Here is a 24,561-nt window from a genome sequence, read left to right as displayed (position 1 = left end):
TTTTAGTTTCAAAGCTTTACTTGATTTGGCTGAGCAGCTCAGCCCAGTTACAATGAATGACACAGAGATCTGGAAATTGTATTTAAAAAAGACCTGAAATCATTTGGTTGGAGACTTGGATGAGGATGACTAACACATGGCAATATTTGGCCAGCCCTACTCAACCACAAGACACGGGAATAGTACCTGAACGGAAATACTAACTCAGTTAGTAGCACAGTGGTGGATTGTCAGTATAAATCAACAAATTGTAAGTGGCCACAGACTCTGTTATCTGGCACGTACTGGGCTTTGAATCAACTCAGAGACTTTTCTTTTTGTTAATAAGGATGGAGCAGCAGGTCAGACATCCATCAACTTTTGCAAGCTCGGTGTTAGGAAGTGGAAACAGCATGTGTTCCTTCAGTTTTTCAAACACCTGTAAATAAAAGCAAAGTGTGGTGAAATGTCAATATTTTTGAATCAAGGCTAATATGCTAACCTCTGTTTGTCTAATCATTAATGGGGCCTCTTAATTGCTTGGCGTCTGAATATTCTCATTTTCAGCGGTACTTGAAAGAACAACTATGTGTTTGTTTTACACGTTGTATTTTCCCTACAAAGGAAATATTACATTGAAGGTTTTTTTTTTTCGTTTGCCCTATGTGTGGATCAAGTAGGTGCTTTATTTGCCCTTTAATGTGTTTTTGTGCAAAATAAATACATAACCTGCAGGGTATCTTTACCTTTGCACTCTCTGGAAAATCTTCAGGTGCAAGATGCAGTAGAACATGCCCTTTGCTTGGAATGTTTAAATAAATGCAGTTAGCTGCAGCATTATCAGGCAATGTCAGCTTGTCGTAGCGGTGATCACTCATCTGCTGCATGGTCTATGAAACATAATCATGGGAACACGCAGTCATGACCCTAATCAGTCAATCAGCAGACAAAAAGAAACATTACTACAGGCACGTAGGATTTAGAAAAATACACCTCTTTCCCTCCAGTGAGTTCAACTACATTTTTATGATAATTAAGCAAAGCTGTATACACATGATAGAGCAATTCTTATTTATTTGCATGCCTTTTCTTTTGAAATTTCCATGTGTGATACAATGGCAAATAACTAGCCAGATATTCAGGACCAGGCTGCTGGTGGCATATACACACAAGCTTTGTATACCACAGTAACATGACATTTGATTGGATTTTTTTCAGTGGCATTTATTACTGCTCCAATGACATTCTTGGAACAGAAATAGTTAAACAACATATTTTCTCCCCTCTTCTTGTCCTCAGAGGAACTGTAATAATGTATCTCAGAGACATTTAGCAAATTCCCAAAGATATAGGAAAAGTAGAAAGAAGAGCTGCTTTTAATTCATTGGGACGAACAGTTAACTGCACAAAAATGTCCCATGTAAACAAGCATTAGAACTGGAGACCTATAGACTGAAGGTGGCCCTCTAATGCATTTTATGGCCCACAGCCTGTCCACTGGTTCTACAGACATCTTTGTATGACCATCCACGACTGTGATGTACATAAGCCAACTGGCCAATTGCATGGAAGATGTTGAACAGCTCTACCTTTCTGTAAATCAGTTTTAGATTTAGATTTTTATATGCAATCTTTGATTGAAGATGATTGAAATAGAATTAGCATTTGTCTACACTAAATGGTTAAAATTACAATCCATGTGTTTGACGAAAAATATTTTTCTATTAAGATATTTTGTTTAAGATATTTGTATGTATCTGCATCATTTTAACGTGAGTCTACAGGATAAAAAAATAGATACAATCATTAGGGTTGCCTAGGAAATACTGCCACTAAACAAGGGCAAATTTCTGTCTGTCACTTACCACCCTTCAGTTCGGGATTCTGCCTGTTTCTGCAAGATTCAAACCAAAGCTGAATACTTATTTGCACGTGAAGGAAGGAAAATTACATACACTAACTTCTATATTAAAAATTTTCTGCAGTAGGTAAAGACTCTTTATATGTTCATAGTGCAGCTGAACTGCAACGACTATGTGCGCATGTACCCTTAAAGGAAAACTATACCCCCAAACAATGTAGGTCTCTATAAAAAGATATTGCATAAAACAGTTTATATGTAAAACCCAGATTCATGTAAATAAACCATTTTCATAATAATATACTTTTCTAGTAGTATGTGCCATTGGGTAATCATAAATAGAAAATTGCCAATTTAAAAAATGAGGGCCGCCCCCTGGGATCGTACAATTCACTGTGCACACAAACATACCACACAAACCATACTTGTTAGATCACATGAGCCAATTAACAGACAGAGTTGTGTCTTTTGCTTCCACACTTCTTCCTGTTACAGTTAGAGTTGAAGTATTTCTGGTCAGGTGATCTCTGAGGCAGCACAGAGACCATCACGAAATGGTGGCTCAAGGCAAGAGATGTAAAAGGGCAAGATTTACTTAAATATATATTCCAGTTTGGTAAGATTCTTTAATATGTCACTTAATATGATGTAATATGATGTAAACTACCTGTTGCTTAAGTGTTCATTTTGGGGGTATAGTTTTCCTTTAACTGAAAATACGCCTTAGCCTTGCTGTTAGATTCATTGAGGAAACCAAAAATGATTTCTGTGTTTCTACTGGAGAGATGCGTGTTTATAAAAGGGCAAAAACTATTTTTAAAAGTTACGTCTTTTTTGTTGGTTTAGCTCTGTCTCTGTGCACCTGTCCAATGAATGGAAATAAAATAAGTGAATCTTGCCCAAGAACAGCTATTTTTAACTATGTTTTCTAAACCATTGGAACTAATATGGTAGAAGAATGAACTGTTTCTGAGGGCTGAAGGGAGAGCCTGCCTGGCTACAGAAGAACAAAATGTTCTCTGTCCATAGACTTGTTAAAAACAGTGGTTTTAGAAAGAATGTCTCTTAAAAGTAGATTGATTTAATAGATGTGTAGAAACAAGATATTCACAGGCCATCAGGATTATGATTATTACGTCTGGAACGCCACTGCTCCGCTCACACTTATTTTCTCATCAGTGAATATGTGCTTACGAAAATCAAAGAAAAGGATGTATTTTTAAGAGTTAAACAAACTCACTCAAATGTCTGCCTAGATTGGCGATCTTTGGAGTAGCATAAAGGGTAAAGAGGGGCGGGTTCCATGATGGGTGTGCAAAAACAGAGTACAGAATGCAATTTACTCTTCTGTAGAGATGTCGCGAACTGTTCGCCGGCGAACTTGTTCGCGCGAACATCGGGTGTTCGCGCTCGCCGGAAGTTCGCGAACGTCGCGCGACGTTCGCCATTTTGGGTTCGCCATTGTTGGCGCTTTTTTTTGCCCTCTCACCCCAGACCAGCAGGTACATGGCAGCCAATCAGGAAGCTCTCCCCTGGACCACTCCCCTTCCCTATAAAAACCGAAGCCCTGCAGCGTTTTTTCACTCTGCCTGTGTGTGCTGAAGAGATAGTGTAGGGAGAGAGCTGCTGCCTGTTAGTGATTTCAGGGACAGTTGAAAGTTTGCTGGCTAGTAATCGTTTTGATACTGCTCTGTTATTGGAGGGACAGAAGTCTGCAGGGGTTTGAGGGACATTTTAGCTTAGGTAGCTTTGCTGGCTAGTAATCTACCTTCTACTGCAGTGCTCTGTATGTAGCTGCAGTGGGCAGCTGTCCTGCTTCTGATCTCATCTGCTGACTGCTGCAATAACAGTAGTCCTTGTAAGGACTGCTTTTATTTATTTTTTTGTTGTTTTACTACTACTACTACTACTACTATAAGAGCCCAGTGCTATTAGTCTAGCAGTGTTGGGGAGTGGGACTGGTGTGCTAATCTGCTGCTCCTAGTAGTTCAGCAGCACCAACTTTAATTTTTTTTTTTAATATTCATTTTTTTTTTATTTTACTTTTTTTTATTTTACTACCGCTGTAGTAGTGTATAAGTTGACCTTTTAGGCATTATTTGCCCTGTAGGCATTATTTGCACACTGTTTTCTTCAACCCGCCATCTAGCTGTGTGACCTTGTTCACATTCTGTCTAAATATCCATAATATTACCGTCTCCAGAAAAAACACCGGAGTGACTTTTTTCAAGCAGCATTCATATATTTTACGTAATCCGTATCCACCGCTGTAGTAGTGTATACGTTGACCTTGTAGGCATTATTTGCACAGTGTTTTCTTCAACCCGCCATCTAGCTGTGTGACCTTGTTCACATTCTGTCTAAATATCCATAATATTACCGTCTCCAGAAAAAACACCGGAGTGACTTTTTTCAAGCAGCCATAATATATTTTACGTAATCCGTATCCACCGCTGTAGTAGTGTATACGTTGACCTTGTAGGCATTGTTTGCCCAGTTTTTTGGCCGCAGCCACTGAAGCACAGAGGCCAGAAAAAATATGCCATATAAATGCTGAAAATAGTCATTTTTTGCCATATACGTTGAGTCAACGTATGGCAAAAAATGACTATTTTCAGCATTTATATGGCATATTTTTTCTGGCAACTGTGCTTCAGTGGCTGCAACCAAAAAAACTGGGCAAACAATGTCTACAAGGTCAACGTATGGCGAAAAATGACTATTTTCAGCATTTATATGGCATATTTTTTCTGGCAACTGTGCTTCAGTGGCTGCGTCCAAAAAAACTGGGCAAACAATGCCTACAAGGTCAACGTATGGCAGTTGTTTAAAGAGAACAGTAGATTACTAGCCAGCAAAGCTACCTAAGCTAAAATGTCCCTCAAATCCCTGCAGACTTCTGTCCCTCCAATACAGAGCAGTATCAAGCAGATTACTAGCCAGCAAACTTACTATCATCTGTCCCTGAAATCACTAACAGCTCTCCCCCTACACTATCTCTTCCAAGCACACACAGGCAGATTTTTCAGATACATTTTTGCCCTTGATCCCCCTCTGGCATGCCACTGTCCAGGTCGTTGCACCCTTTAAACAACTTTAAAATCATTTTTCTGGCCAGAAATTTTTTTTTTAGATGTTAAAGTTCGCCTTCCCATTGAAGTCTATGGGGTTCGCGAACCGTTCGCGAACCGCTCGCGTTTTTGCGCAAGTTCGCGAATATGTTCGCGAACTTTTTTTCCGACGTTCGCTACATCCCTACTCTTCTGTCCTTTCAAATTAATGGGAGATACAGTGCAAGGGATTGACTGTGCGAAATAAGTAGTCAGATGTAATTTTACTTTTAGCTCACCAAAAAAGTGTATGGTCACATATGTAGTGTGCATAAGGCCTAAAGGCTTGTAGTTCCTTCCAAGAACATTGAAAAGTATTGTGCTTTATCATTTATTAGTAGGGATGCACCGAATCCAGGATTCGGTTCGGGATTCGGCCAGGATTCTGCTTTTTTCAGCAGGATTCAGATTCGGCCGAATCCTTCTGCCCGGCCGAACTGAATCCTTATTTGCATATGCAAATTAGGGGCAGGGAGAGAAATTGCGTGACTTTTTGTCACAAAACAAGTAAAAAATGTTTCCCTTCCCACCCCTACATATGCAAATTAGGATTCGGTTCGGTATTCGGCCAAATCTTTCAAGAAGGATTCGGGGGTTCGGCCGAATCCAAAATAGTGGATTCGGTGCATCCCTATTTATTAGTGACATACTAATACATAATAACATATTAAGTTAGGTTGAAAAAAGACACACATCCATCAAGTTCAACCTTTTAACTTTTTTTTAACCTGTCTAACTGCCAGTTGATCCAGAGGAAGGCAAAAAAAAAAACCCATCTGAAGCCTCTGAATTTCCCTCAGAGGGGGAAAAAAATTCCTTCCTGACTCCAAAATGGCAATCGGACCAGTCCCTGTATAAACTTGTACTATGAACTATCTCCCATAACCCTGTATTCCCTCACTTGCTAAAAAGCCATCTAGCCCCTTTTTACAGCAATCTAATGTATCAGCCTGTACAACTGATTCAGAGAGAGAATTCCACATCTTCACAGCTCTCACTGTAAAAAAAACCCTTCCGAATATTTAGGCGAAACCTCTTTTCTTCTAATCAGAATGGGTGACCTCGTGTCAGCTGGAAAGACCTACTGGTAAATAAAGCATTAGAGAGATTATTATATGATCCCCTTATATAGTTATACATAGTTATCATATCACCCATTAAGCGCCTCTTCTCCAGCGCAATGTATAATTTCCCCATTATGCACCAAGATAACCATTCTGAGACTGACTGGGACTCGGGTTTCTGTGATATAATTTCTGTAATATGTTTTGACTGACTGAGACTGAAAGAGGTAATATCATTTAGTCTATACCTAGGGTTTATAATCCCGTGGGAGTTATTTTTCTTTACATTTGTTTGACAGGTTGCTGTATGTCAGAGGTCACTGTGATTGGAACACTGCTGTAGATCTGGGCCTGTTGTGGTCTCAGTTCATCCCCTAGTTGCCATTACAATCCCTTATGCAGGGTTAAAAGTCAAGTAGGTAGTTAAGAGCAAATCAAATTTGTCATGCTTCAAGGATTCTACGTGGCCTCACACGTGTTTCAAGCAGCACTGCAGCCATTGTTAGTGTTTATGGTATTCTTCATTTAGATGGCTTGCATGCATTTAAAGGGCATGTAAAGGCAAAAAAAAATAAAATCCCATTTTTTCTTTCTTTAATGAAATAGAAATCTATCTCCAATATACCTTAATTAAAAATTGTGTACCGTTTTTATAAGTAACCTGACTGTATGCAGTGAAATTTTCCCTTCATTTACTGCTGTGGATAGGAATTGTCAGGCGGAAACCATCATACTTATGAACAGCAGGGGGAGCCCCCACCTTACTTCCCAGACATGCAGAACTCAAGCAGCTTTGTTTGTTTCCCTGTAGAGCACTCGGTGACTGTGTAGAGATTTGTATTGGATTTTATTTTTGCCTTTACATCCCCTTTACTGTTTCCAACTCCAGCTGCAGGGACAACGATCATGGAGCCAGATTTAAACAGATAAACTGGTATTCTATTTGGAGATTATTTTGCTGCAGCCACTGCTTCTGCAGAGTTGGAGAAAGTTTGTATTAAACAATACAAAAACTATAAAATCCACATTAGATTACATGACAACACAGGAACCAGTGCAGTCTGCCTATTCTGATTATTCTATTATTGCTGTATTGGCTTCTATGGCAGATATTATTTGACTTGTGCTGTTTTAATATTTTATGATGATCCTTAAGCAGCCCAGACCACACTGAGCATGTGCACAGTCTTAGTCTTGCAAAGATGTTTAATAAAGTTACAAGATGGTGACCCCCTGTGGCCAACTTTGAAAGCATAAATCATTTGTTTGATTAGGCTTGTGGTATACAAAATACAGCCTTATTCTATTTTAGACTGTACTTACCCTTTAACTCACCAGTAGCTGTTTACTACTATGAGAGGCAAACGGGAAGTTATCTATTTCAGCTGAAAAAAATATAATAAAAAAAACCTCTCAGGCCCCAGTCCCGTTTACTAAATGAAGCCATAAATCTGTAACCCATAGCGATCTTCTAGCTCTGTAACAGCTGGAATCTAACATATGTCACTGTCTGTTGTGTTATGATGGCTGTCTCATTGGAAAGCATCTATTAATACAGTTGGGTATGCAAGGGAATCCCTTGGTGAGCTTGAATGGAACGGTGTTCATGGAAGTCAGTAAGTTTAAGAATAGGGGGAAAAAACCAGTGATATGGAGCACAATAATAAGAGTAAAATACAAATCACTCACTAGAGCTTTCTTGTTACTGGAAAAAAATGATTGCAGCGGGTTCATAGTACATTCAGCACAGCAGACCTGCATCGTTAACATTTTTTCCAGTTTGAGTATAGCATTCATTACCCCAGGATGAGGTGTAACTGTGCAGAATTACAGTTGCAGAAATAGCTAAAATAAATACATCTCCCTGCTTGCCTGTGACATATTTATGTGTTTCAGATGTTCTTTCGTTATGTCAAGGATTTTGTATCTGTTCTAGACAACTTCAGCAGGGCCATAAATGATGAAGGAACCTAAACCTGATGTTTTTTACATTGTTCTGCGATTAAATGCTTTAAATGTTTGCCGCTATTGCTTTTAGAGAGCCACAGAAGAAGATATACCTTAACAGAAGTGTAGTGACTGCTAGGGAAGCATTAGGGGAATTATACATGACATCTAATATTATAGGGTATGTGTTAATAATGATAAATGCTGTTTTCTCAAGTGGAAAACATATTTATTATGATGTGTAAGACAAAATTTGCAGAAAAATGGTGTTAAAAGCCATTTAAAATAAATGGCAAATTTATCAAGGTGTGTAACAAATTTTACGCCATGAAGCCAGATTTGCCGCCGTTATTTTACACTACTTCCGGTGGAAGTCACTGTGAGACAAAAACGCATGCAAATTTTGAGCCATTTTTTACACTGCGAAGCCTGTCGATGTGTGGTGCATTATCCTGCTGGCTGTCTCCCACTGAAAATCATACGATCGGCAATACATGCTGAGAAGTTATCGGCAGCCGGCCCGCCAGAAATCTTTTAACCTGTCCGATCGACCAAACGACTGATCTCTGCCGGACGAAAAATGCCAGGACTCTCCTCACATGATCCGAAAATTGTACGGACCCTCGATTCATACGATATTATATATAAACTACTGAAGGTAATGTAATAAAAGGTGCAAAAAAGATGCCCAAGGTCCAGTAAACCAAAGCAACAAAGTTTTTTTTTCAGAAAGCTTTTTGGTTGCCATGGGATACTAGAACAAAGCTTTATTACATTACACTCTCATTCACTGAACAGACAACACAATCAAAAAGCCAGCTGCAGGGGTCATTTTGCAGCTGTATGGAAGAATGCCCATGAAAGTGCTTGGGTCTACTACAGGTTGAGGAAAAAGGGTTGACAGAGGAAGAAGATTAAAGATACTAGTGATGAATTGGGTTATGCATGTTTAGGGGCACCGCATATCCAATTCTGCACCATGTCTTTGGTGAGACTTTTTTTATTCTATGGGGGTCGCAAAGGTGCTTTCAAAGGGCAGAATATTTCATGTATCAGATGTATGAGGTTACATTTAGCTGGTTGCTAGGGGTTACTATGCCCAATGCAAACTTTGCGTCATATTATATTAACCTAACTAGAGTAGCTACAGCAATGACAGGGTTGCTGGATAAAATAAATACTAAATTTGTAGGCTACAGTGCATTTGCTCCCCTGATTAGCTTGTTCCATGGAAAGAAATAGAAATCCTTTGTGCACACTGGATATAGTATTACATTCTTATCATTGTATGTCACAACTCTTCTATTCAAGCCCTTAATTGAACAAGCACTTACCAGACTCATTTATGTAGTGAAACTGTGGGCAAACACAGATTGACTGTAGAACATTTTCTAAGCAAAGTTTATATTTCAACAGCCAAATGAGTCACACACACACACTCTGTGAAACTGCAATTATGATAATATCACTATTACTAATTACTTGCAGTTCTGTGTAATGTAACTTAAACTTAGAGTTGCCACTACACAGATATTATAAGATGAGCTAAATGTGGCTTGGAAGTGAACCGCAACTGTAGTTAGCAATGAAAGGCATTCGTTTAACATGCCTGGCTGAAAAAGTACATCTGATGAGGGTGCTAATGGAGCAAAATCAGATTCCCCAACTGATCACCAGGGGATATGTGAAGGTTCACAGCAAAGAAACACAAAAGCAGTACAAGAGCGTTAAGCTAAAGGGCTACCTGTTCTACACAGTCACACTCCAATCAATGGCATGCCTGCTTCAAGGAGTTGTTCACCTTTGAGTTAAATTTTAGGGGAAATTTACTGAAGGGTGAAGTGACTAACACTGGTAAAAAATCGCAAACATGACGTTATTTCGGGACTTTGCCAATTTACTAACGGGCGCTGGCGTAAATTAGCTAGCGAAGGAGATAGACTGTAGCTCTACTTCGCACTCTAACGCCAGCCGAATTTTCACTCTAGGATATGGGCATAACTACGCAAGTTCACTAAAATGCGGATTTTAATGAACGTTACCTCTTGCGCCAGACTTGCCTTCGCCACCTCAGACCAGGCGAAGTGCAATAGACTAGATAGGAGTTCCTCCCAAAAAAAATTTAAATTTTTCTAAGACCCAAAAAATGCTGGCGACTTTTCAGTTTTTCAGGGTGATAGGCTGCAAAAGATTGTAAATTTTTTTTAGGGTACCCGGGTTCCCCCCTACATTTCCTAACATATGGCACATAAACTATACACTGGGCTCATGTATAGGGCAATATAACAACTCTATTTTCTTTTATTAAGGTTCCCTGGGCTTGTGTAGTGTAATGTATTTGCTGCTACATATACGCCCATTGAAATTTAACTTCCAGCCGTATGCAAATTAGCCAACACTAGCGCAACTTCGATTTGCTTGCCGAATTAACGCTAGCAAAACTTCGCCATCGTTCTGTGCCCTGGACGCAACTTCGCATTTTAGTGAATTAGCGTTGTCCTGGCGAAGTGTGTCGATGTGAGCGAAGGCGTCACTGGCGAATTTTCAGAGGATAGTGAATTTGCCCCTTCGTATTTTAGAGAGTAATATTCGGAGACAATTTCCAATTGGTTTTCATTTTTTATTATTTGTGGTTCTTGATTTGTCAATTGCAATTTCAGTAGATTGCTATGGTCTAAATAACCCTAGCAACTATGCATTGATTTGAAGGAGAGTCTGGGACATGTATAGGATAGGCCTGATTAGAAAGATGAGTAATGAACAGTAGCAATAACATTACATCTGTAGCCTTACAGAGCATTTGAAAGCCAGAGATTCTCAAGAAGAAGAAGGCAAACAATTGAAAAAAAAAAACCCAATAAAGACCAACTTAGAATTGACCACTCTATAACATAAAAGAACATTTTTTGTCTCATCAGACCAGTCATTTCAGCAGTGGCTTTGTTCTTCACATGCTTCCTTAAAGCCCAACTTTGTGAAGTGTCCAGATTATAGTTTTCCCATTTCAACTCCAGAGCTCTCCAGCTACTTCGGAGTTATCATTGGCTTCTTGGTTGCTTTTCTGGCTAATGGCCTATTAGCTAAGAGGTTTGACGAATGGCCTTCTCTAGGCAGTGTCATGGTTGTGCTATGCATAAATTATATTATTTAATAATGTATTTATTAGGGCTTTGGGGGAACAAAGGATTCATCCTCAGATATCTACTGTATATGACAGAGCAGCAGTGTTGCCACTGGTAAAATGATACTTGAGGCCAATGCAATTCAAAGGCAAGAAAGATAATAATAAAGGAAGGCCACACCAGAAAATATGGCAACCCCACCGGGCAGCCTGGTCTGCATTAGTTCATCTCTTTTTTATATACTAGACCATGGGATGTTTGTGAAGGTTGCCGAATCCCCGAATCCTTGGTGAAAGATTCGGCCGAATACCGAACCGAATCCTAATTTGCATATGAAAATTAGGGGCAGGAAAGGAAAAAGAGGAAAAAATTCTTCTTTTGTGACAAAAAGTCGTGTGATTCCCTACCCACCCCTAATTTACTTATGCAAATTAGGATTCGGATTTGGTTCGGCCAGGCACAAGGATTCAGCCGAATCCGAATCCTGCTGAAAAAAGGCAGAATCCTGGATTCGGTGCATCCCTACTACTTATTAAGCAGGAATGTTAGGGGCTATTTATCATGTTGTGTAAAAACATCAACGATTAGATTAGCAATTAGGTGATCAGCAATTAGATTTCAACAGTCACCTACAAGTTAGAAAACATCATCTCACCAGGCTTTTGGCTTTTGTTGCAGAGGATGAGATTTTAATTTAGTGGGCTTAAAGGAGAAGTTAAGGCATCCTGCACTTGGGGGTGCCAAATGTTAGTCATGCCCAAGTGATTGTATTGACTTACCTGAAACCCCTGGCCGGTGTTTCTATCAGCAGAAAACTGCACCAACGAAAAAGTTTCCTATTTCGTTCAACTGCGCATGAGTTTGCCCCGGGAAATTTGAAGAAAGAAGAAGAGGATCACTCCGTGGTGTCCACTGGTATAACCCTGGGCAGATGCAGTTTTCTGCTGATAGGAGCACCGGCCGGGGGTTTCAGGTAAGTAAATACAATCATTTGGGGGTGCCTAACATTTGGCACCCACAAGTGCAGGATGCCTTTCCTTCTCCTTTAAGATACAGGTATGGGATCCATTATCCAGAAACCCGTTATCCAGAAAGCTCCAGAAAGGCTTTCTTCCATACACTCCATTTTATCCAAATAATGCAATTTTTTAAAAAATGATTCCCTTTTTCTCTGTAATGATAAAACAGTACCTAGTACATGATCCAAACTAAGATATAATAAATGCTTATTGGAAGCAAAACCAGCCTATTTGGGTTATGTAATGTTTAAATGACTTTCTAGTTGACTTAAGGTATGAAGATCCAAACTATAGAAAGATCCGTTATCTGGAAAACCCCAGTTCCCAAGCATTCTGGATAACAGGTCCCATACCTGTATTAGAAAAGAATCACAGTGCTACATATTATTTGTGGTCACAGTCTGTTGTGCTGCAAAGGACATAGCATCTGGAGCTGAATTCCCAGAAAAGTCCTCAATGGATTGAGCAAGCAGTCTTTGGCTCCCAGGGAGAATAAAAACTTGACAACTGAACTGGGGCTGTTAGAGGCTGGAATCAATTACAGGAGAGAGCACAGCATGTTTTGGTGAGAACACAAAGTACACTTCATTGCAGCACCCTATCACTGCCATGGTGGACACACCCCAAACTTATAGTATATCATTTTCTTCCATATATACAGTATAAGCCTCATTTTAAAATTTTCAGGGGACCAGAAAAAATGGTGTAAATTCCAGGAAAATGTAAAATCAGGGAAATGTATTATGCATAATATATAGGTGGGACCACAAAACAACAATTTAAAATGAGGGAAAATTTTAAATCAGGGGATGTAAAATTGAGGTTTCACTGTAATAGCAATTATCAGAATCTACACCAGAGCAGATATCCTAAATCTTTGCCCCCCTCCCCCTCACAAGGAGATGGAACGTTCCAACCAAAGTCTGTTGCTAGGCAGATCAAGGATTTCATACAAATTCAGTTCTAGTTTGCCAGCTCATGTAAGGGATCAGAATAAAACAAACCTAAAATCAGAGAGAGCCTTTGTTAGTCTCTCTCAATAATATCTCTCTCTCTCAGCCCTTCTAACTAAACATTTCTGGTATGGTATGGAAACTGTAGTGGATATTCGTTTCTAAATGGAGTGTTCACCTTTACGTTAACTTTTTGTATGTTACAGTATAAATATTTCTAAGCAGCTTTTCAATTGGCCTTCATTTTTTCTTCGTCAGAAAATGCTTTGCTTATATGTCACATGGCAAAATTATATTAAAGTTAACTTTTAGTATGTTATAGAATGGATAATTGTAAGCAACTTTTTAATTAGCCTTCATTTTTTTAGTTTTTAATTATTTTCCTTCCAGGTTTCAAAGGGGGGCCACTGACCCATGTAAATACCAATGTTCTGTAAGGCTTCAAATGTATTTTGTTGCCACTTTTTATTACTATTCTTTCTCTTCAGGCCCTCTCCAATTCTTATTCTAGTTTCTTTTTCAATTAATGCATGTTGATAGGATAATTAGGACCCCAGCTACCAGATTTCTGAAGTTGCAAACTGGAGAAATAATTTAAAAATCGTAAATAATGAAAAAATGAAAATTCATAGTGGTCCCCAACCAGTGGCTCGTGAGCAACATGTCGCTTCAAAGCAGGTGCTTATTTTTAAATTCCTGTTGTGAGACTGTGTTTTGGATGCATGAAAATGAGGTGTACTGCCAAATAAAGACTCCTGTCAGCTGCCAATCCACATAGAGGCTACCAAAAACAATTACATCCTTTATTTGGCACCCTCAGGGACATTTTTCTTGCTTGTGTTGCTCCCCAACTCTTTTTACATTTGAATGTGGCTTACCAGGGACCCCTGGCATAGATAGATAGGACTTTCAAGATAGCCGTTGAGCTACGAGCCTGTCTAAAACTGCTACTATCTCAGAAACCACTAAAAATAGTAGATTCATGTTAATTGCAAAAGTGCAGGGTGGGCCACTCCGAATACCTTTATCAATGCATTTTTGTTTAAACCCCATGTAGATCTCCTACTGCATAAATATACCCAGGAGTGCTCAGGTTTTGACTGTTATGTTTATATCAATCAGTTCTCAGAGGCCCATAGTCTGTGGCCACATATTCTAGTAATATAGTCAACATCCAGATTCTCTACGATATGCACATAGGTATGCGTACTATGAACTATTTTAGAAAGTCTTGATTATCTTTGTTGTAAAGATCTGGTATGGCTAGCATACTGTGCCCTGTATAAAAGGTTTTATGAACACTTACAGTTTCTATATGTGAGCATTCTTTCCACTCTTTCATCAGAAACACTTAGTAGGAATCCTGCAAATTCCAGAGAATCTCAGAAATTTCCTTGTTTATCTTTATAAAACAAAATCCAGATGGCTTGCCTACATTCTTCCCAAACAACTTTTAGCATAAAATCATATCTGGTAAACAAAGAGATTGATTCATTTATCTTTTTTTTTTTTTTGCTTATAATAACGTAAATAACCTTACTGATTTTCAAAATTAGCTCATTCCAGAAAGGTGGAATGGGGTTCCTTCTGACAGGTATAAGTTAGGGACTTTTTTTCCCATTCTCTTCATAACTGGCGTCACCTTTCTCTAAAGCTATTGTTAAATAAACTCAGGAAATACAATATTTATATAGGAAACACAATATTTATGGGTATAATCTGAAATATAAATCCCCCACAAAAGAAACTTCAGAGAACCACAGATCCACCCCCCCTCCCAAAAAAATACTTCTGTTATTTTAAAGTTTTTCTTTTTGTACTTGCCACTGATCCCTTAGGACTCTTGTCTAATTCTCCTGCGGGGAGAATTTAGTTGTCTCTTAATTTATGGATATGTAAACCTATAGGGCATATTTATCAAAGGGTGATACTAAAGCTGCCAGACGGAAGTTTCTTCACTCCCTGATAATTTGTATAAGATTTCTAGTGCACATTTATCAATGGGTCAAAGTGAGAGCTTACTGGAAAATATGGCTCTAAAAATCATATACAAATGCACAGAGATTGGTATCTCTAGTATAGGTAAATCTAAAACAACTGGACTTGCTGAGTAATCATTGAAGTTGTTTCACTACTCATCCGAGCAGCTTCTTCAGTTCAACTGACTGGTGTGGGACGTTCTCGCCATATAAACTCTTCCACTAATCCAATCACAATGGCACATTGTAACTCTTCATTGTATACCATGACCTGGATGAATGAAAATCTTCATAGTCAGAGAGATTGGTAGAATTTCAGGCTAGAGTGAGCTATAAATTCACCCTTTAATAATATATGCCCCTATAGGCATTCTGCTAATTTTAGATGACACACACAATATAAGCCATCTTGACAAAGTAAAGTAAATATCTTACATGAAAGATGGTAGATAAGGTTGAAAATATATATAGCCCATATAATACTATTTTAAGTGAATTTCTTCCTTCGTTTTTATGTCACTTCTATCATGATTCTTGTCATGCTTTCCCTAACACACATGTACCTATAAACAAACGTATATATACAGGGCTGTACACAGTTACATATATATATAATAACAGACTTAGGCAGCTACTCCCATATACCAACTTAAAGGGATTCTGTCATGATTTTTATGATGTGTTTTTTATTTATAAATTACACTGCTTACAGTGCAAATAATTCACTCTACAATATAAAATTTAATTCCTGAACCAGCAAGTGTAATTTTTTTAATTTATAATATTGTTGTGTAGGCAGCCATCTCAGGTCATTTTGCCTGGTCATGTGCTTTTAGAAAGAGCCAGCACTTTAGGATGGGCCTGTTTTCTGGCAGGCTGTTGTTTTTCCTACTTAAAGGGATACTGTCATTGGAAAACATGTTTTTTTTCAAAACACACCAGTTAATAGTGCTACTCCAGCAGACTTCTGCACTGAAATCCATTTCTCAAAAGAGCAAACAGATTTTTTTTATATTCAATTTTGAAATCTGACATGGGGCTGGACATTTTGTCAATTTCCCAGCTGCCCCTGGTCATGTGACTTGTGCCTGCACTTTAGGAGAGAAATGCTTTCTGGCAGGCTGCTGTTTTTTCTTCTCAATGTAACTTAAGGGGTCTCAGTGGGACATGGGTTTTTACTATTGAGTGTTGTTCTTAGATCTACCAGGCAGCTGTTATCTTGTGTTAGGGAGCTGTTATCTGGTTACCTTCCCATTGTTCTTTTGTTTGGCTGCTGGGGGGGGGGAGAAGGGAGGGGGTGATATTACTCCAACTTGCAGTACAGCAGTAAAGAGTGATTGAAGTTTATCAGAGCATAAGTCACATGACTTGGGGCAGCTGGGAAATTGACAATATGTCTAGCCCCATGTCAGATTTCAAAATTGAATATAAAAAAATCTATTTGCTCTTTTGAGAAATGGATTTCAGAGCAGAATTCTACTGAAGCAGCACTATTAACTGATTCATTTTGAAAAAAATGTTTTTTCCCATGACAGTATCCCTTTAATGTAACTGCTGCTATCTGGTTACCTTCCCATTGTTTTGTTGTTAGGCTGCTGGGGGGGTGGTTATCACTCCAACTTGCAGTACAGCAGTAAAGAGTAACTGAAGTTTATCAGAGCACAAGTCACATGACTGGGAACAGCTGGGAAACTGACAATATGTCTAGCCCCATGTCAGATTTCAAAATTAAATATAAAAAAAATCTGTTTGCTCTTTTGAGAAACAGATTTAGTGCAGAATTCTGCTTTAATCTAGGTAAGATTCCTATAAGAAGGCAAGCTGATAAAATAAATTAAATGATTGCATTGCACAAACTGTCTAAAGCTATCCGCAAACTGGCCAACTGTCTGCACTCAGATTGATCAGACAGATGATATATAATTTAGACACATGAGTGGAAATGTACTCCTTATTCTCCAACAGGCTGATCAGCTGCATGTCTGTGTATAAGAAAAGGTCTATCCTGTTCCAGGTAAGGTGATGAACCCATGTGCATGGGGAATAGGGTCATTGGTTATGGTGCCATCACACTGCACTCTGATCTGCAATTTACTCAGTAGGGAGGCCCACACATCGATCAATGGTTATAGAGTTCAGAAATAGACTGAATTGTATGAAACAAATCAGCCATGTGTGGCCTTCTTGAGTTTCAGAGGATGATAAATTTATTCATAATACCTGTAATCTGCCAATTTTACTCTTTCACGGGCACCACGTGAAGATTTCAAAGGAAATATAATAACTGCATTTAGTCATGGCTGGTTCAAAAGTAATCCTTTATCAATCAACCTCACACATTGTTTATAATGAGATTTAAACACGATCTGCCGATATATTACAAGAAAACATTCCAGAACTATTTTCAGCTTTGGAATGCATTTCACATAGCTTGGAGTCTAACAATAATTTTTAAGCTAACAAACAAGAGAGAGGAATTCTAAGAGAAACTCACTTTGATAAAAGAGGTCACACATTGCTTACACTTTATTAGGAAGTGACCCTTATCCAAATACATTATTAAGGGTTGAATTGTAAATTCAAATTTTCTAATTTTTTTTTTGGTCAAAACTCAAATTTGAATTGTGAATAATCCAAACTCCATTTGAATTTGAAAAAAAAAAAAAGATTTTATTTTTAATTTTTCAGCTTGATACATCCCTAATGAATAATAACAAACAGTTCAGTTATACAGGGAGTCTGTCACGTCCATATTTGATAATCACATCAGTGTTGCTGACCTAGGTTGGGACAGTCAGAGGCAGAACAAGCATTTTTTTTTAACCGGGAGCGGGGGGGGGGGGATGTAGGCTGTGCTATGTATCAGTAGGTATCACAACGCATATAACTTATAGTACATTATACATTATCCTGCACAGATGCTGTTTCAGTTTCGTCTATCCATGGACCCCATATGTTCTCAAACCTGTCTGGGCAGTCTCTACCCAGGTATGTTAACATGCATAGGGGGAGAGCTTCATTTACAAGGGATTTCCATCATTTTAAGGAGGGGGCTCTAGGGAGCTTCCAGACTAGGGTAATTGCCTTCCTTGCATAAAAATATAGTAACCATAGTACATTGCGTTGGAGAGTGTTGGGTGTAATATTTTCATCCAAACCCAGGAGGCATGTCTCAGGAGTCCGCACACTCGGTATACTGAGAGTTTGTGTTACAAAATTCATCACCTGGTCCCAGAATTTAACAGCAGGCACATCCAGAAGGTGTGCAGCTAAGTGCTTTAAGCCCATGGAATGCAGCCTTGCTGGAGTAAGATAGGTTCTATGTATCATACAATATTGTATTAAGATGTCGTTGCTACCTATAACCGAGGGCAAATAGGAGTGTGTCAAACTCAATTTTAATTTTAATTCAAATTCGAATTTGAAAATCGAGAATTATCAAACCTTGACCCTTGGAACAATTCGAATTTCACTATTCACCACCTAAAACCTGCCGAGTTCTTGTATAAGTCAGTGGGAGAGTGAGTGAGTTTAGTCAATTCGATTCGAATTTGATTCGAGTTTTCGTCGTTAATACGGTATTTGTTCGACTTTTAGATATTCATTTTTTTTAATAAATAACCTCCCAATCAAATTTTTGAATATATTCAAGTTTATTAGAGTTAAAAAAAAGTCACATGAATTCGAAATTTGACCTTTGATAAATGGGCCTCCCAATCTCATACATTCAGTTACTGTATAGCAATATACTAAATACATATGTGTGTGTAGGTGGGTACATGCACACAGTTTCATAAGTAGACCCTTACTGCACTCTGGGTGTTAACTATCATAGACTATGTGATTTGGTTGTATGGGCAGAAGCATTAATGCAATGTACTACTGCATGAAGCTTGCTAGAGTAGGCATGCTGCAAAATCCTCTTTGGTCATGGGACCCTCATTAAAAGTCAGAGAACTAACCAGTTTGTCTAGATAATTGGTTCCTTGGCTGACAGGGCTCTTTGCTCTTGCCACACTGCATGCTGCCAACCAAAACACAGGGCAGCAAACATAAAAAGAGCAAACTTGAAAAAATAAATAGGCAATCAGGTACAAGACAATTAAGTTATTAAACCACTATTTTAACATCTTTAGAAATATTTTACATATATAAAACAAGAACAATATTGTGCATACAAATTAAACCTCAAACCCCCATTTTAATCACATCACTGACAGTGTGTAAAAGCCCAGGGCCCACCCCATTTATACCTGTTCTCTAATCACAGTCAAGCAATTTACTTTTTGAGTGAAACAAGGATACATGCAGGTAATGTGATGAAGGCTCGTGTATAAATGATGTGATATTTAGCTAACCTAAGGAAATAATGACTACATCATGACTCCACTGATAAAAAAAAAGTGACAAAATATTTTATGGCACTGCATAAACACATATATATTTTTACCTTTAGAGCTTTTTGGGCAGCTTCACTCGAGCCAATGGCAATGAGGTTTGGTCCAGCCATGCTGCAGAAACTCTTCAAGTGCAATGTCTCGCACACTGGCACAGTGGAAACTGCATAATCCTGGTGGAAGAAATAATTAGTCGTGATTGTTTTTATAGGATTGTCAGGGGCAGATATATCAAAATTCAAAATTGTGTTTTTCTTGATTGGCGAAAACATGCAAACAAGAAAACTGCAAACGTGAATACATGCAAGAATTTTCTTTGAATCTCAGAATAGCTATTATTTAAAAAAAAAAAAAAAAAGATGCAACATTTCTATAATGTTAAGGGGAATACAAGGGGGAGTCACCTTTAGCTGGATGCAGCTTGAGCTATATTACCCCACCAGATACATGGACTAGGCCAATAATATAATGTCCATAGCTTTTTTTATGTGAATTATCATATTCATAAATCATAACATTTATTACAGGCTGCATACATAATACATAACGGTCCTAAAAATATGTCATTGTCACGTATATTGTCCTACTTGATACACTAAACAAATTTAATCACTCTTAATAATGCTAGATAACCACAGAGGAGGTTATAAGGCAGAGATTTTATAGTAAGCATGCCAGACAGTCTATATTACTATTATACAAATAATTGATAACTGAATACATATCCAGTAAAGGAAGTTCACAAATAGTGATCTAATCATGCTGCAAGATGAACTGCATCAATTAAAATCCAAGTTTTTTCTACCTTGAATAAATTTACAAATCAAAAAAAAAAGCTCGAATCTAAAAAACTTGATTGAATGCAATTGGGGAAAAACTTGAATACCTCAAATTTATCGAGTTTATAGGCTAAAAAACCTCAAATACATCGAGTACAAACCACCATAAAAAACCCTGAAAATCATGAAGGCAAAAAACATCTTCAAATGGTTCAAGGGACCTCTGCCATTGACTTACCTACATGACAGGTTTTAGCTGGAGAATTTTCAGATTCCAATGAAATTGAGTTTTTAGTGAAACTACCCTCTAAAAACTTGAAATTTTCAGGAAAACAACTAGACCTTTAATAAATAAACCCCCAATTGTGGTTTCATTCCATGGCAGCCAGCCATATTCAGAAAATGTAACATTAATAATCAGGGCCGCCATCAGGGGGGGGGGACAGGGGGGACAAGCGTACCGGGCCCGGGCATGAAGGGGGGCCCGGCAGCGCTGCATTTTTTTGAAGATCCGGGCCCCCCTTACGAGCGCCCGAGCCGTACGTCTTGCCTCTTCAGTGCCGAATGCGGAAGTGCCGAAAAGCCGAAGCCGATGCGACGAAAAGACCCGAAGTCACGGAAAAAGCCGAAGTCCCGAAGTCACGAAGCGCCGAAAAGACCCGAAGTCACGAAAACAGCCGAAGCCGAAGTCCTGAAGCAGCGCAAAGACCCGAAGTCACGAAAACAGCCGAAGCCGAAGTCCTGAAGCGGTGAAAAGACCCGAGGAGGCGAAGTTGAAGTACTGAAGCCATGAGTTCAATTCTACTGAACACCAGTTTGTGTTTTTTTTTTTTTAATCCCCTGGCCACCAATGTATTATTTTAATATTCTATAGGCCCCTGCCACCAATCTTTTTTTTAAAACTTTTCTTTTTGGTGGCCCCAAATTTTTTTAACTTGTAAGGGGGCCCCTGCCACCAGTTTTTTTTTTTTTTTTTCAAAAAAAAATTATTTTTTTTTAAAATTTTTTTTGGGGCCCCAATTTGTTTTTAACTTGTAAGGGGGCCCCTGCCACCATTTTTTTTTTTTCAAAAAAATTTTTTTTTCTCCAAATTTTTTTTTTGGGGCCCCAATTTGTTTTTAACTTATAAGGGGGCCCCTGCCGCCAATGTTTTTTTTTTTTTTCAAAAAAAAATTAATTTTTTTTCAAATTTTTTTTTGGGGCCCCAATTTGTTTTTAACTTATAAGGGGGCCCCTGCCGCCAATGTTTTTTTTTTTTTCAAAAAAAAATTAATTTTGTTTCAAATTTTTTTTTGGGGCCCCAATTTGTTTTTAACTTAGAAGGGGGCCCCTGCCACCAATGTTTGTTTATTTTTTAGTTTTTTTTACATTTTTTTTTGTTGGGGCCCCAAGTTTTTTTTAACAGGGGGCCCCTGCCACCAATGTTTTTAAAAAAAAAAAAAAATTTAATTTTTTTTTTTGGGGCCCCAATTTTTTTTATAAGGGGGCCCTGACCATCAATAGCTTTTTACAACTTGTGTGGGGGGGGGTTACTTTTTTAGCGCTGATGTCTGTGTGGTCTTTTAACTGCGATGTGGGCGGGATATGGGGCGGAGCTTGGTCGTCAGTGTGGGCGGGGCCCAGGGGGCCCCAAAAATTTTGTTGTACGGGGCCCCGTGATTTCTAATGGCGGCCCTGTTAATAATATACATAGGAGAGGCATGGTGCATTTTGATCCTAAGCATTAGGACTTATGAGGAATCTGGGTGTCAGTTGATCATGCTGAAACCTGGACTAGATGTAACCTAATTTTTGTTCTCTAATTTACTTAGAATCACCCAACTGATTACAACACAGCTACACATGCATACATATATATTCCCTTTAATGCTGACCTTAAAGGTATCTGCCAGAATTTCAGCACCACGTTGATTGGTCCTTTTCGACAAACCCACAAAGAATTCCTTTCCTGGAAGAAAATGAACAAATAAATAAATAAATAAATTAAAGATATAGATTATTTATGTATGTAGATGCCTTAAAGCAATGTTCTGGTGGGTGACTAGCTCCCACTCGTTCCCCACGTAGACAGGCAGGAACCGCTGGGGTACGATTGGAAGGGAGGGAAACTGGGTTCATCAATGAGGGATAACTAAATAAGCAATTGGAGCTTTGACTTTAATTAAGAAGCGAGTGCTTATTGTTATCACCTATAAACCTGATGCTTGAATTTTTTAAATATGTGTGTATTTTAGGGACACTGTCCCACCCTTGGTCCCATGTGAATGGAGGAGTGTGTCTTGTGTTACTGGCAGCGTGCTTTTCAATTTTAATTTAATGGTCATTAATGAATATCCCTTGATATCTGAACTGTTTAACTGGAAGCCCGGAGGAAATACAAGCTTTCTTTTTTTGTAAATGGCTCTGATTGACTTCAGTTGTTGTTTGATTAATAAGTCTAGAAGACCCATAACAAATCATCCCCAATATCTTCTAACCAAGGGTCCCAGTTCATGGGAAACTTTCCATGAAAAGTATGGACAGTATTTCAGTTCTTCATTAAACATCAGTCACGTCATCATTAGTTCTAAACCTGGAGACAGTATGTATATTCTGTATAAGTTTATGGGGGTTATGTAATAAAAGGTTCAAAGTTAGTCTAATCACTTATAGCAGCTATCCAATAGATAACATTCATCTGTTTAAAAGCAACAGTCATCTGTCATCAGTCAACGCGTTATTGGTTTCTATGGGTTAGTGGACCTAGCTAAACTTTGTACCATTAATTACATATAGGGGTATAGAGTGAATCAGACGCAATTTCTGGATAGCTAAGGAGCCCAAAATTGCACCCCTAAAGCGTATACAGGGACCACTGGTGCCAGTGGTATTGGTTTGTGAAAGCTAGACTATATTGAACTAGATTAAAAATTCAGTGCAGGTATAGTGCACAATGGAACAAGATGGGGGGGGGGGCGTGCATTACACTGTGAGCCTAAGGGGGAATGGAGGAAGAAATAGTCCTTAACAGTTACATCAATCTGTTGAATCAGATAGGGGGTGTAAAAATACATACATATGTACCTTTTTTTACATAAGCCCAACTAAATGGGGTATAAGTGGTGTATATTTTCCCTGTTGGGTAACTGCACCCAGAACTTATCTTTAGATTATAAGATGTGTCTTACCATATTGTATATCCCCTGTTTGTTAATTTACTAGTAAGTTGCTATGTAACTTGATGGCAATAAATATAAATAAATGACAATGGTGATGATTGCTGTTTACTATGTGCATATATTTCTGTTACTTATTTTTCTAGCTGCATGAATGCAATGCCTTCAGGATTTGTATAAGAATTAAGGCACATGAATAAGAAGGAAATTCCTTAGCTCAAAAACAGTTTCAAGACTAAATTACTATTTGTTTACTGATTTTCCTTTTTGAGTAAAGCATGGATATACAGAACTAAGTCTAACTGAAAGAAAGCAAAATAAATTAGTCACAAAATTCAAGAACAGGAGCAATTTGAAAATAGCATCACTGTAATTTGAAACTGGCTTTACAAAACAGTATTGTGTGAGAATGACCCATCTTTAATACTATAAATGGATTCCAGTTGTAGAACAGAACTGCAGTCAGATGTATCAGTTACAATTTTCAATAGAAGAAAAGAGTAGCTCTTTGGGAAATGTTCAAGGTGCTGTTGGATAAATATTGATTCATATAAACAATATGGGTTGGGTTGATAAAAAAGCGTATTACATATTAGAATATAAAACAGGTCAATGGAATAAATTGCCCTTTTTATATGTGCCTCGTATGAATTGCTGTGCTAACATGCAAACCCTTAGGAATGAATGCTTCTTTATAATCCTTGTTACAGCTTGTGGAACAGAGCAAAATACACGTTTACTGTTTGCTGAAAGACAGAAATAGCACTTTATGTACATTTTCTATTTTACAATATTAGCACTGGCCTGTTCTTGAGGTATCAGGGTAACACAAGATCCACGGCATACAATTTGGCCCCTACTGTCAATATTTTTCTAATTTCTTTTTGCCTACATGAGCAAAAATGTATTTGGGTCGCTCCTCAAAAAATTTGTATGAGCAGAATAACTAAATTAGGTGTTTTCATACAAAATTCTCAATGCACACAGTAATTGTTATAAAACTCTTTCTACAATACCATACTTGGATTTAGGATTAGGGTAAAGCTGGCCATAGATGTTGAGATTTTTAAAAGATCAGATTCTGATCGTGAGACCACGATCTTCTCAGAACGATCGTACGAATTTACCATCAACTAAAAAGACCAATTTGCCAGGAAAACAAAGGGGAGCTGCCTGCTTGGCCCTGCAAACATAGA

The 24,561-nt window shown here is 38.3% G+C and overlaps 1 protein-coding gene across 1 annotated transcript in view; it reads right to left on the bottom strand.

The window, feature by feature from the left end:
- Window positions 1–24,561, bottom strand: part of ddah1.L (dimethylarginine dimethylaminohydrolase 1 L homeolog) — a gene marked incomplete at its 5' end in the record, with an annotated part of 92,299 nt that continues 67,738 nt past the window's right edge. Inside the window, 4 exon segments of the mRNA NM_001087414.1 lie at window positions 1–418; window positions 726–869; window positions 19,485–19,604; window positions 22,085–22,158. Coding sequence (NP_001080883.1) covers window positions 302–418; window positions 726–869; window positions 19,485–19,604; window positions 22,085–22,158 — 455 coding nt within the window. The 3' untranslated portion in view covers window positions 1–301.

The sequence above is a fragment of the Xenopus laevis genome, chromosome 4L (assembly GCF_017654675.1).
Source record: "Xenopus laevis strain J_2021 chromosome 4L, Xenopus_laevis_v10.1, whole genome shotgun sequence".
NCBI lineage: Eukaryota > Metazoa > Chordata > Amphibia > Anura > Pipidae > Xenopus > Xenopus laevis.
This window is presented reverse-complemented; position numbering and strand designations above follow the sequence as displayed.